General features: G+C 57.2%; 1 protein-coding gene across 1 annotated transcript; it reads right to left on the bottom strand.

Moving 5' to 3' along the window:
- Window positions 1–6401: 6401 nt before the first annotated feature.
- ARSI (arylsulfatase family member I) lies at window positions 6402–12757 on the bottom strand. Its single transcript, XM_045826071.1, has 2 exons — window positions 12035–12757; window positions 6402–8627 (listed from the first exon to the last, which is right to left on the bottom strand). Exons 1-2 carry the CDS (start codon window positions 12373–12375, stop codon window positions 7223–7225), a joined length of 1746 nt encoding a protein of 581 aa, XP_045682027.1. The 5' UTR covers window positions 12376–12757; the 3' UTR covers window positions 6402–7222.
- Between the last annotated feature and the right edge of the window lie 1371 nt (window positions 12758–14128).

The following is a 14128-nucleotide window of genomic DNA, read 5'->3' as shown; positions in this document are numbered from 1 at the left end:
CCGGGGGCAGGTGGACCAAGCAGCCCCCACCCCCAGGTGATGGACCAGGGAAGGGGCTGCAGGAGGGGGAGAGAACAAACTTAGTCCACAAGTGATCTGCTTCCCTCCCACCTCCCCCACTTCCAACTATGGGCCCCTCAGATGGGCTTAAGTGGGGCAAAAAGGCAGTTGCTATGGTAATGGTGGGTTCCACATTCCAGGATGGTCCCTAGGAAAGACAGGATGCAGTTACCCTGGCAACTTCAGGTCCTCTGGAGAGACAGGTATTGCCCCGTTGCCCTGGCAACAACCGGGTTCTTAGGTTTATAGGGAAATGATGGCTAATTCATTGGGATCCCTCTCTCCCTATCTGTCTCACTGCAGACTCTGTAGTCTCTGTAACTGTCGCTCTGCTCCCCTCCATTTTTTTTGTTTTGCTTCTGCCTCTTTCTTCTTTTGCTGTGGTTCTCTCTGTTCTCTGCCACTTTGTCCTTCACAGTGGCACCCTAGCTCGGGGAAGAAGTGCAGAGGAGACACCAGGGTCCTGGAGGGACTCGCCCTGGTGGCCCCCCCCATCCCCACCTCTCGCAGCTGCAGCAGTCGGTCCCCTCTGGAGGCCTCTCCCGTAACCTTTCTTCCACCCCGTTTCCCCAGAGGGACCACGGAGATCTGGTCTCCTGGGGCTTGCGTCCCAGTTTCTGCTTGTGCTTCAAGGCAAAATGAAAGAGGTGGAGGAAGCGGGGGGAGGGGAGCCTGGCCTGGCATGGGGGGAAGTGGCCGTGGCCTGCCCCGAAACCCTCATTCCCCGGCCTTATGGGCACTTTCCCTGCCAACTTCAGCTCTTTGGGGCAATCGCCATATCTGTGGCCCCACAATCTCACCCCAGGGTCTGAGTTCAATTCCAGTTCTGGCAACTATTGGCTGTGCAACCCTGGGAAAGTCACTGCCCCTCTCTGAGCCTTCAGCTCCTTTGCTACAAAACAGAACAAAGCTGCCACTGCAGAGGAAGGCTGTGAGGATGGAGTGGGCTGATGGTTGCGGAGGCCTCTTTTTAGTTTCCAGAAGAGAATAAGGAAAGTCTGAAGCCAGACCATGACCACCGGCATCACTCCAGCTTGAACTTGGAACCCCAGACCCTTCACACTCTGCCCTCTTCACTCAAGCACATTTCACAGCTCACCAGACTGAGGTCTCATGCCAACATTTGCCCACAATGAACAGAGTTCGGATATCTGGATCCAAACTCTCTGGGTTTCTAGCCCACCCCCTTGGAGCCCCCAAATTGCCTTACTGGTCACCTCATTTGCTGGACATGGTGTCTGCTCATTGGAAATCCCCAAGCCCAGCAGGTCCTTGACTCACATCCCTAGGTCCAGGGGCCCCTGGAGACATCAGGCACCCCCTCCCCCAAATTCTACCCCTTTTCCTGGAAGTTGAGGGTGGAAATGATAGGGCTGGCTCTCCAATGCAGCTACTTCTTCCCAGGAGAGGAACAGGAGGGAGACAGAGGGGAAGGAGGGGAAGCGAGCAAGGGAGGAAAGGTAATGGCTTAGCCACTAATTGCACCATTACCACCTTCGGAAAAAGGAAAAACCACTCAGTTTTGTTTCTGTGCACAATATGCTTCCCGCTTCTGCCGCCAACGTTGCAATTCAGAGGCAAAGAAGAGAAGCCTGAGCTCCGGGCTCACAGCCGGTGGGCAGCAGGCAGGGCACGGAACACGGCTAGAGGCTAGATATGCAAGTGGGGAAGCAAGCGGCGGGGGGGGGGGGGCGGGACGGGCTGCACTGTCACCTCCCACCCCCGCCCTTCCAGCTGGCTCCCAGGCGGGGATGGCTTCCGCACGTGAACGTGAGTGCTCGACAGCCCTTAGGGACCACAGAGGGCCTCCCAACTATTGCCCAGGAGAGAGGAGCGTGTGCAGTATTTAGAGCAGCTCCATGACCCGCAGGCTGTGGGATCTGGGATGAGTGTCCTAACTCCTCTGTGCCTCCGTTTCTTCTTCTGCAAAACAGAGGTAAAAATGTTCCCTGCCTCCAGGGCCGTCGTATGGGCTAAATGGATGAGCACAGTGGCTGACACTGTACACGCTCAGTAAACAGGCATAATTATTATTGAGGGACTCAAGAGACACTCCTCTCCACAGTGCTCTCTCTACACCAGGGAAGCTCGTGCCGCCATCTTCAAGTCCCAGCACTTTGGGGGAGTTGTTCTCTGAGCCCCCACTGGAGCTGAGCTGGTGGTTTGAACACCACCTTTCCCAGGCCTGGTTTGCAGCAATTCCTGTAGCGCAAAGGACTGGGGCTGGAGGGAGGGGCCACAAGGCCTGAGGCTGTATGAATGAGACTCTAAAGTTCTGAACATAGGAGGTGATGGCTGGCCTTGCACTGGCCTGACCAGCCTGTTTCCTAGTCCTCGCCATCCCCCCTGATGTGGAGCATATTCAGAAGAGAGCAGAACACACATGTGGTGGGGGAGGTCCCGGCATCACGTCAGGGGGAGCCAGCAGTGACTTGGAAGAGGACATGAAGGGACAGAGGCACAGATGACCAGCTTGCACCCTGACTCTGACAGGGACCATGGAGGGGGCCTATGTGGCTTCAGGGGGCAGGGCCACTCCAGCCTATGACCACTGTCGCCACAGCTCTTCTTCCCCACTGCCACTGCTCTCTTCAGCTCTCCTTCTTTCTTTCCTGCCTTTCCCCCATTTTTTTCCTTCCTTCCCTCAAGCTCTTCTTTCTCGGTGCTCCCCACCCTTCATCCCATGCCTTTCCACCTCCTCTCCTGTTTCCCTCTGCCTTCCTCTCTGTCTGTCTCCATCGCTCTTCCCTCCCTCCCAGTGCTGGCCGGGCCCTGCGCACAGGGTCCTGGGTGTCAGGCAGGACTCAGGCTGCGGCATCCTGAGGGTGGAGCAATGGCTTAGAGAGAAAGCAGGGGGAGGAAGAGGAGGCAAAAGAGGAAAAGATCTCCTTGGCAACTCTCTCTTACACACACACACATACACACACACACTGAAACCTTCAAGAGCCTTGCGCAGGGGTGTGGGCACTGCCTTGGACTGACACCCCCACCCGGAGTGTGACTGCCACCCTGCTGAGGAGGTACCACTAATTCACTGCCTCCCCTGTGCCCGCAAGCCTGGCAGCTGTGCCCAGTGGTGGCGAGCAGCAAGGAGCCAGCCTGCCTCTGTGGAGCAGAGAGAATGAGCCGATGATTGCAGTGGGGGCAACTGTTCCTGCCAGACTCCCCACTCCCCAGGGTCAGGGCAGGCCTGTGAGCCAGCACACACGTGCCCCCATCTGCAACCTGTGTGTGGGACTCAAGAGCAGGACCGCATGCCCGGGGCTGGTGGCCGGGGGTGGGGGCCCCCCAGTCGCTGTGCACAGCTCTGACACACCAGGATAGGGAACGTGAACCGGGGTACAGGCCGCACCCCTTGTATGTGGGGAGGGGCAAATGGGGATGAGGGCCAAGTTCCTGGGCCATGGTCGGGGTTGGGGTGGAGGGACACTGGAGTCCCAGTGGCATCATGGCAGCCAACCTTCCACAGCCCACACACGTGCTCACATGCACACGCCCAAGTGGCTCAGGGTCCCGCTGGGCCTGGGCAGGCACCACAGAAAACGTGCCATCCAAACGGCCCCCAAGGGGCCTGTCCCACTAAGGGCAGCGAGCGTAAGGGGGCAGAATCAGTGGAAACTGGGCCAAGAGAAAAGTGATCCTGCAGAGGGTCTAGGCAGAGGGTGATTTGGTTAATTCGTTGCAGTAAGTAATGCCGGGCTCATACTCAAAAGGGAGAGAAGTCAAGAGCAGGGAGCAGCACTGGCCCCTGAGGTGTCCCACATAGGAGAGGGAAGCAGGGAGCCAAGGGACAGGGGATGACAGCTGCTGGGCCAGTGTCTGCACAGCAGGACCTGCAGTTAGAGGACCCAAGTTCAAGGCCTCCCATTGGCTCTGAATGCTCATGGCACATCTTTTCCCATGAGCCTTCACTTCTTCCTGAGAAATATGGGGACAAGATGTTCCTTCACAGACTCCAAGGACACTTCAGGGCCAGGCCCTGTGCTAAGCACTTGACCTATTGCACTATTAATACCTCACAAGCAATGGCCATGAGACAGGTACAGTCATTGCCCGTTCTACAGAAATACGACATGACTTAACCATTTGGGGTCTGTGTGACTTCAGCAACCTGCCCTGTGTTCTCTGGCCTCCACCAGGGCTGGAAGGCCCCTCGGGGAGCCCGTGTTCCCTACAGATGGGGGACCAAGGCCCAGAGAGGGAAGCTTCCCTCTCGCAGTCACACAAGTCAGGAGCAGAGTCAGGGCCACACCCCAAATCCCTGACTCCCAGCACAGGTCCCCTTCCCTCACCTCACCCCACCTGCCCCCTTCCTGACATTGCAGAGCTGCTTGCCTAGGTCCTGACATAGCCAGGAGGCACTGAGAAAGAGAGGAGGAAATGGTGCCAAGGCCCAGGGTGGGTCCCACAGCCCCCCCAGCCAGGTCTGGGGCTCTCTTCCAGCTCCTAGGAGACAGTCAATGCTGCCCAGATTCCACAGGCAAGGCCCAGCTCAGATAGGCCTGCCCCTGGCGTCAACCCATCAGCCTGGCAGACCTGCTGCCACCTGGCCCAGCCAAGGGGGAAACGGGGCTTGTCTGGACCTCTGGGCTCCACTCCCCCAGATCAGTGCCCCAAGGGGCCAGAGTTACCTCTGGTCTGCCTCCCTCCCACCCCTCCCCACCACAGGTGATGCAAGCATCTGCCTGGTGACACTAGTCAGAGGCCTGACACAGAGTCCAGACCCAGGTGTCCCTGCTGAGGGGATGCAGGGGCCACAAGAGGCAAGACGGGGGTCAGCGGGAGCCATGCCGATGGCTGGGCAGAGCAGAAGCCACAGCACACGGGCTGAGCCTCTCGTCACAACGCCCTGAGTCCTGGTCACTGTTTATTTCAAACACCCTCTGCAAATCTCAGGTCAGGGCCACTGCCAGCGCCCTTGTTAGGCAGGCTCGGGGACTGCTGGGTTGCAGACCAGGTCACAGGCTGAAGCTCAAGTGGGGCTTCTGGCCGTTTGCCAGGCTCTGGGTCAGGTAAGACTCAGCCAGGTGAGCTCCAGGCTGGGTTGGAGCTTAGACGGAGCCTTCTCCTCAGGAATCAGGAGCAGGAGCCAGCTCCCAACCCCAGCTGGGCGCCCTGTTTGGGGCCAGGTTGGCCAAGGGCATGGGCCTTGGCAGGTAGGAAAGAGCAGAAAGGACATTTGATAGTTCTGCACTTGTGGCCCCAGAGGGCAGGGGCCCAGGAAGAGAAGTAGGGCCCTGGAGCCGGAGGCTGGGCCACCTCGAGCGGGGCTGACTCAGCAGGAGTGGGCAAGCTTATTACTCAACTGGCACCAGCCTAGAGCCACCAGGGAGCCCTGGCTCCTATCACTCCGGAGGGCCCCGCCCACGCAGCTGGGGCAAGCCCCCTGCACAGCTGGAGTATCCTGGCTAGCAGGTAGACTGTGAACAACCCCTCCCTGGGGGACGCTGGGCCTGGGGCACTGTCCCAGTGGGTGACTTCTTCCAAGTCTCCCTCCTGAGCAGGCGGAGGCACTGGGGCTGGCTAGAGTCACTGACCTCCACCAGTCCTGGTCATTGCCCACCCTGGCCCTGGCATCAACATTTTGGAGAAAAAGAAAGGTTCCAGCTGCGGGGGCCCAGGTTTGGGAGGAAGGGGCCCAGGACATGAACGCTCACCTCCACCCTGCAGCCCTAGGGCAGACCTCCACTCCTGGGCTGAGCCGCCTCTGCAGTGGGGTTGCAGCTCCTAACTAATACCCAAGCCCCCTCCACCGCACTGCACCCACCCCACCCCACCCCACCCGTCCTGCTCATCCACAGGCTGACGAGTCCTAACAGGCCTCCTTTGCTAGTGACAAAAATAACTATTTTCAAAATTCACAGCAGGGCTTTCGCCTACACACGCTGTGCCGACTGGAACCTGAAGGGAGATACGCAGAACGCAGTGTGCGGATGGAGGCACCGCTCTGCAGCAAGGAGGCTCGGGAACCCCCACCCCCCTCCTCCCACCACTCAGCTCATGTTCCCCAACACGCACACATGTGTGTGCGGGAGCCCAGAATGGCCAGGCGGGAAGGGCTCTTAAGTCTCCCGCTGTACACAGGAGGCGGTGAGGCCCAGAGAGGACCTGGGATTCACCTGAGGTCACACTGTGGATCTGCGCCAGGACAGGAGCAGAACACACACGCTCTGCTTCCAGGCCGGGCTGCCCACCTCCTCTCCCATACACGTGGCCAGCCAGCGGTTAGCTCACACCTGCCCCCGGGACCACATGCACACAACCACGTACTCACAGACAGCACTACAGCCTTTGCTTCTGTGTTACTGCATTTTAATCAAGTTCATGGGCTCCTCCACCACCACTAGCCTGGCCAGTCCTCTACAGCCCTGTGAGGTAGACAGAGCCAAGTCTATCATCCCCACTGGCAGGTGGGGAAATTGAGGCCCAGAGGGGAAAGATTGGGCTTAAGGTCAAAGCAGAACCCAGATTTCCTGATTGTTGGTTCAGGGGCTCTTTTCATAGCTGTTTCTACCACCCTGGGTCCTGCAGCAGCTAACAGCCAGGCCAGTTCCCCTGGGTGCTGAGGACAGGAAGGAGAGCTTTCTACCACAGCCCCTGCCACCAGTCCGGCCCCAGGACTGGCCCAAGTCACCTCCCTGGGTCCCTGCACCTCCACCCACAGTGCTCAGGGATCTCTTCAGAGAGTGGCCAGATTGCCATGCCTTGGCTGGGGTCCAAGCCTGGACTTGCCTCCACAGGACCCCTCACCCAAGCAGTTCCACAGAGGTCAGGGTTCAAGGAGAACTTAAATGAGCTGGGAGGTGGTGAGGTCCCAGGGACTCTACCATGGTACCGGGCACCAGGTCCACACAACAGAGCCACAATGTCATTAGAGCTCATTTCACAGATGAGGAAAGGGAGGCCCAGCGAGCTTGCACAGGTCACCCGAGGCCACAGAGTAAGTCAGTGGAGAGGTAGGACAGGGATCCAGCCATCCCCATCTAGTTTATTCTACCCCCACCCCAAGCCAAGCTCCCCACTCTCCTCCAACAGTGGGGCTGCACACCCTCCGTGTCCCTGCAGACGGGGACTCGACCTCAGGCCCCTCCCGGGAGAAGCAGGACCAGGCTTGAGTGGGGCAATATATTTAGGAGGACAGAAAGCCTCACCTCCACCCCCCTCAGATCTGTTGGGACATCAATCTGGTGTTGAGTTTACGGAAAAATGATCGCAGCTTGCAAATCTTGCATTTTTTCTTGCGACGCCCCCGAGAGAAGCTTCGAGATCTGGCTTCCTCCTCCTCTTCCTCTTCCTCCTCATCACTGGCCCAGGGCCCCCAAGCACCCCCATTAAAGTCAGGGTGGGCCCGGGGATTCTCAGCCGGGTAGCGCACAGGGATGGCTGTGCGGTTATAGTCCGCCAGGCGGGCCAGCAGGGCGCGGACCACGTCGGGCCGCTGGCCAGCTAGGTCCTCCCGTTCATAGGGGTCAGCACTGATGTTGAAGAGCCACACGGCCTGGCGGGCACTGGCCATCCGCTCCAGGTTCCACCAGCTGCCAGGGAAGGCAGCCAGCGTCTGCGGTGGGATCCAGTCGCCATAGCCAGGGTCTCCCGTCAGCAGCTTCCACTCGCCCACACGGATGGCGGCCTGCACAGCAGTGTTCCAGATGCCGAAGCCGCCCTCGAGGGAGCCGTGCCGGGCGTGGTTGTAGAGCGGGTCAATGTTGTGCAGGATCTCTGTGCGTGGCGAGGCCCGGCCCTCGCTGATGGCTGGCCACACGTCATAGCCGTCTAGCCCGTCAGCCGCAGAGGCAGTGCCACCTGCCAGACCCACCAAGGTTGGGTACCAGTCGGTGATGTGCACCAGTGCCCGGCTTGTCCGTCGTTTCCGCTTGAGCAGGGGGCTATGGACGAAGCCGAGGCCTCGCACTCCACCTTCCCAGTAAGTGCCCTTGCGCCCTCGCAGCGGCCAGTTGCTGCCCCCTGAGAACGTCTGGCCGCCATTGTCACTGGAGAAGATGATGACACTGTTGTTGTAGAAACCGTAACGCTTAAGGGCCCAGGTGATGTTGCGCACGGCCTCGTCCATGCAAGTCACCATGGCCGCGTACTTCCGCCGGGCCACATTGCCCATGGTGCGGTAGCGGTACAGGTACTCACGGGGGGACTGCAGGGGCGTGTGTACTGCCTGGAAGGCCACATAGAGGAAGAGGGGCTGCCGGGGGCTGTGGCTGGCTAGGATGTGGCTGACACGCTGGGCATAGAGCATGGTGGAGTACTGGCCGCTGAGCCCCCAGGCCACACTCTCGCCCTCGTGCAGGTCGAAGCCGCACACCCCGGGGCCATCGCAGTTGTCATACGTGTAGTAGTCCACATTGCCCGTGAGCGAGCCCAGGAAGGTGTCGAAGCCCCGGCGGGTGGGCAGGCACTCCTTCCGGTAGAAGCCCAGGTGCCACTTGCCCACCATGTGGGTCGAGTAACCTGCCTCCTGCAGCTTCTGGGGCAGGGTCACCTGGTCCAGGGGCAGGCAGTTGGGCTGCCGAGGGCGGATGATGGAATGCTGAAGGCCTGTGTGGATCTGGTACCTGGGGAGAAGGGCGGAGGGCACAGAAAGCACAAGTAAGCTGCAGACCACTGCCCTGGACGTCCAACCCCTGACACTCACCCCGAAGTGGGCTGTGGTCCCAGCGTGCCGGCGTACATAGTAATAGCCACCAGCAGGCATTATCAAATGTGCTAAGCACTTCCAATGTATTATCTCTTTGAATCGTCAAAATCCATTGAAGCAGATATTAGTATCATTTTACAGATAAGGAGATTGAAGCTCAGAATGGTTAAGCCACTCACCCAAGATAACACAGCTAGGAATTTGGGGAGTTAAGAGTCAAACCCAGCTTCATCGTGACAACAAAATAATAATAGCTAACACCAAGCACTCACTATGTACTCAGCATTGCACTAGGGCCCTGTATGAATTACCTCACTAAATCCTCACTGCAGCCTAGAGGGTGCATACCATCATTCTTCCCATTTTCCAAGTAAAGAAACTGAGACTCAGTAAAACAAATCACTTGCCCAGTGATTCATACAATTAGTAGCTGGAGTTGGGATCTGTATCCCCAGGAGTCTTTACAGACTCCAGAGTCCCTAAATCCTAAGCCACTACCTTGCTATGGGGCCTCGAGAAGTCCTGCTCTCTCGGGCAAACTCCTACTCACTCTTCAAAGCTCGGCCCAAATGCTACCCCCACTGTAAAGTCTCTTCAAGCCTTTCAAAAAATGAGCCACTTTTGCTTCTGAGTTCCCCCAGCATTTAGGACGTACAATCATTGTCACACCCGGCCGTGAGATTCCACTTGGTGTACGTGCTGTTGGGCCCACTGTATCCCTAGCTCTCAGGTGATATTCAAAGAACTCTCAATTACTTATGGCCTGAAAGAATGACCTAAGAGGATCTTCGAGTCAGAAGGGACTCAAGTCATCTTCTAGTTTATTCACCTTGTCCTAAAAAGGAACTAAGATTCAGAGGAGGGGAAGGGCCTTCCCCAAGGTCATCCAAGACCAGGGCAGAGCCAGGACTTGAACGTAAATGCAAACAGAGCCCAAGCACAGACGCTTTTCCAGACAACGAGGCTGCCACTCCCTTCGCCCAGGTGTTTGCTTATGTGTAAGAGTGAGTTGGTTGAAATGGGAGATCTTTAAAAATCTCTCAGCTCCCAAACCCTATGAGACTGACTCTTCTGCACCTGCCTGTAAATGCATGTGGACTCTGGATCTGGGTCACTTACACAGGCTACGGCCTTGAGGCAGAAGAAAACGGTTAGCAGAATCCTCATTCCTTCCTTCCAATCCCATTCTCCCTGACGTGGTAAAAGCCCCTATGTGATCCCCTTACAGGGTCTTGACTTTACTCAAGTCTTAAAAGTCCAGAGTAAATAAAAAGCCTGGAACTTCACCAGTGTTTCAGAATCCCATACCTTTTTTTCTACCCCCTCCCCCCGCCCCGACCCCAGGGAATCCAAACTAAATCAAGACCTGACACCTGAATACCTGACCCCTTTCACCCAGACACTGGGGTGGGTTTTTTGTTTTGGTTTCCTCATCTTACAGCTGTTGCTGTTAGCTATCATGAACTGCTACTGCCATTTTTAATACTACATGCCACATATATTATTTCACTTAATCCTCATAAAAAACCTACAGGGAAGACTATCATTACCTTCATTCTACAGATGCTAAAACTGAAGCTCCCAAAAGTGAGGCCACGGGTCCAAGTTCAGACCGCTGGCAAGCAGGGGAGCGGCACTGTGAACCCAGGTCTGCACGAGTCATGCTCAGAATCTCCCTGTGATGAGGCCTCTGAGGACCTCCGTCAAGCTAATGAATGATTAGGTCTGATTCAAGAAGGACTCTGGGGCCCTGAGTCAGGGCCCAGCCTCTCTTGCCAGGGGCTGGGCACCATGGAGCACTGTTGTGTAAAGTGGGTGGGCCAGCTCAGAGTCCCCGAAGCCCGTGTGCAAATGAGTAACATGAGAAACGCTGGCTCTCTCCAGCTTCACCAAACACGACTGGATTTATTAACAAACACTAATGAGAGTCGTCAGCATCCGTCAGATGCAGCCAGCTGCAGGGGACAGAAGGCAGACGCTGCCCAGCCATCCTTCACAGATTGGGGCGGGGGGAGGGTGTGGAGGGCAGCTGGAACACTGCCCTGCTGGCTGTTCATTCCCCTGCTTAAACCAAAAGTCACCTCTTGGGACAGCAATGATAACTTGGGCACAAATCCTGGTAACGCAGATTCCTCCTCCCCCTTCTGGAGGTTAGTCACCATTCAGTCTTCACCACCAGCGTCACCCGCAACACATACAGCGGCCCCTCCTCCTCTTCCTCCCGGCCTCTCTCCGTTCCTGGATCTACACGCTGAGTGCCACACTGAAGGAAGGAAAGGCAACTCTTCGACTCCCAGCTCCAGGACCCCTGCCAAGTACCCGGCCTCTCAGCCCCCTCTCTCACAGGACCCGAAGTTGGGTACAGGCATGAATGAGTGGGGCCCCGCTGACTCCGTGCCTCAGTTTCTCCCACCCAGGAATCAGGGAGATTACGGCCCTGGTTCCTGAGGTCACACTGGTGGCTTTGGGGCAGAACTTGGGAGAAAGCAGGCCTTGGACCTCATCCAAGGAGGATTAGCTTCAGCCTTGCCAAAGGATTTTCTCCTAAGTGGCCAGAGTTTGCTTTCCACACCCCCACCTCCCGTTTCCCTGCTCTTTTAATCCTGTAATCCAGCCGCCTTGCGGGTGGACAACTCCTTCGGAGAGAGCAGCACGTCTCCTTGGGACTCCCAGCCAATTTGGGAGGCTTTTGCAGACAAAAAAACAGAGGCTTGGAGAAAGGAAGTCACTAGCCTAAGGCTGCTGAGGTCATGGCGTCCCGTGTGCGTCTCTCACCTCCACCTGCCAAAACTTGGGTTTCTTCCCGACGGAGTCATCAGACGGTTTGGATGCCCTAACCCTTCCAGTGACATAGAGGCTGCCATTCATTGACAGCCAAGCAGGTTACATGAAATTCACTCCACTCTTCCTGCTGTTTCTCAAAATAAAAACTGTTCTTCACCCCATTTTATGGACAAGAAAACTGAGACTTAGAGACATTAACTGGTTTGTCCAGGGCCTTGGGGTGTGTAAACAGAAGCACCATTCAAACCTAAGTGTCGAAGGCTGCCGTATCCCTTTAACAAAGGGATTTCTCCTTCACAGGGCGTGGAGTGTGAGTGTCCTGCAACTCGAGAGGGAGACACCTCAAAGATGATCCTGATCCAACCGGAGGCCCAGAGAAGGCAAAGGATTTACTAACAATCACACAGCCAAATGGCGACAGAATTGGCCGGGAGTCCTGGTTTCCCAGGTCCCAGAGGGACAATGTAAATACAGGGGAAATCCACAACTGGGTTTATCTGGGGCTTGGACAGCCAGCCCCAGGGCCTGGGTCATGCCTACCTGCCAGTGAGAAGTTGGCTCCGTGAAGGCGTGCAGATGGGCTGGATATAATAATTCTCCAACTTGACACCCTCGGCGGCCAGCCGGTCTAGCGTAGGGGTCTCGATATCTGAGCCATGGTAGCCTACGTCGTGGTAGCCCTGGTCATCGGTGAGGATGAAGATAATGTGGGGAGGCTGGGGTGGAGCCACGGAGGGCTGCTCGCTGGCCTCTCCGGGCCCGTCGGCCACCAGGCTTGGCTTGGCCCAGTCCCAGGACAGGTAGCCGAAGCTGAGCAGGCTGACTAGCGAGAAGCCAGTGAGGGCGTGCATCGCCAAGCCGGCCCGCGCGCCTCTTGGCATACAGAGCTTCCGAGGCCACACCGCCGCGCGCGCCCAGGGCGCACGGCCCGCACGCCAGCCGGCCGGCGGGCCTGGATGCTGAGAGAGCGCTCAGCGCCCCCGAGGGGCTGCCCAGTGAATTGTCCGGGACAGGCGTTCGGAAGGCGAGGCGGGACCTGCGCGGCTGCAGCCGGGCGCCCTGGGGAGATCAGGCCCGCGCTCAGCTGCCTCCCACCGCTCTCTCACCCACCCTATGCCGCCCTTGCTCCCTCTCCCCCAGCTCAGCTGGGCCAGCCTGAGACGCGGCGTGGAGACTTCCAAAAAGTGCTCTCCACCATCCTCAAACTCTCCTCTTCCTTCTAGCCCTCGATTTCTCCCGCCTCCTAATTTCTCTCGCCTCTGCTTTCCCTTTCTCCTCCCTCCCGACCCTCCAGCCCCAGGCCCGGCCTCTCGCCCCGCCCGGAGTCTTGAGAACAGTCAGCCTCCCGGCAGGGAGGTGGGCAGGACCCCAGCGGGAAAGGGGAGGGAGGCACGGGTTGGGCGGGTCTGGGGTTGACACCGCGTAGAGAATGCGAAAAAGTTGTAACATCTGCCCGGCCAAGCCCCAGGTGGAGGGGCGGGACACCGGGAGGCGGCTCCGCCCCCGGGCGGGAAGCCCAGGCCGGCTCGGCCCTCTGGCTCCAGCCCCCACCCTGGCCGGGCTCGGGAAAGGAGGGAGGGGGCTGCTTGGAATTCGATGGAACAGCTCCGGAATGGCCGGGTCAGACATTCCTGGATTATGGAGTCTTAGCATCTCTGAATACCCGCCCTGGAAGGGACGCGCATAATTTTCTCTTCCAACCGGCTCATCTACAGTAAGAGAAACTGAGACCCTGAGATGGGCGGGAACTCGTCTAAGTCATGGAACAAGTTAGCCGCTTCTTCCTTTGGCTCGCTGTGGCTGTTTGAGTGGCAGTCGAGAGAGCAATGGAGAACAGGAGGTGACTTTGGAAAGCACCAGGCTCTGGAAATCAGGAAGCTAGGTTCTGGCCTTGCCAGCTTCCCTCTCCTCCCCCCCCACCCCCCACCATTCTGCAGTTCACAACTGGAACCTTAGAATGCCAGCGCTAGAATCCAAAGCGCAGGGGCTGTTGTATACATCTTGTATCCATCTTGTATCCACAGGATCTAGAGGCTCAATCAGTATATGTAACATGAATGAATGAATGAATGAATGGGCCTCAAGGGTCTTCCAGGCCAACTCCCACCCAAGAAAGTCCCCACTGCAGGGACAGCAAGCCTGGGGGGCTCCTAGCCAGGCAAGTGTTATACGTGAGTAAAGCAGGGGCCCGCTGTGTTGCCAGATGCAGGCAGTGGGAGAACGTGGACCCATGCAACTGAGTCTCCTGATTTTTTTTAAGAAAACCCAAATGTTGTCTATTATGAGAAATATTCCAGTTGTTACGTGTTAGTAACTAATTTAAAGCAAAATGTAAACACTACACAGTCTAAATCAAACCTACCTGAGGACCGTTTTAGGCCACTGGGTACCTGTTTGCAACTTCTGTGTTGCTTTCCAAATTTTGCATTTTTAAATGGGAGAGCGGAGTTCAACAAAACCAGGACTTCAAACATTTAACATGCTAATCTCCAGAAGGGAGGCTGGCGAAGCTGTATTCCCCAACTTCACGTGACCAAGGGCCCCGTTTTTCACAGAGCCCCTCGGAAGGGCGGTGTTTTGTGAACTTCGGGAAACAAAGGGTGTCCAGGTGTGACTTCTCTCTTGGCGCCTTTC

This window comes from Phyllostomus hastatus, unplaced genomic scaffold, assembly GCF_019186645.2.
Source record: "Phyllostomus hastatus isolate PE091 unplaced genomic scaffold, TTU_PhHast_1.1 phas_contig_150, whole genome shotgun sequence".
Lineage (NCBI taxonomy): Eukaryota > Metazoa > Chordata > Mammalia > Chiroptera > Phyllostomidae > Phyllostomus > Phyllostomus hastatus.
The sequence above is the reverse complement of the archived record's forward strand: the minus strand, read 5'-3'. Positions and strand labels throughout refer to the sequence as shown.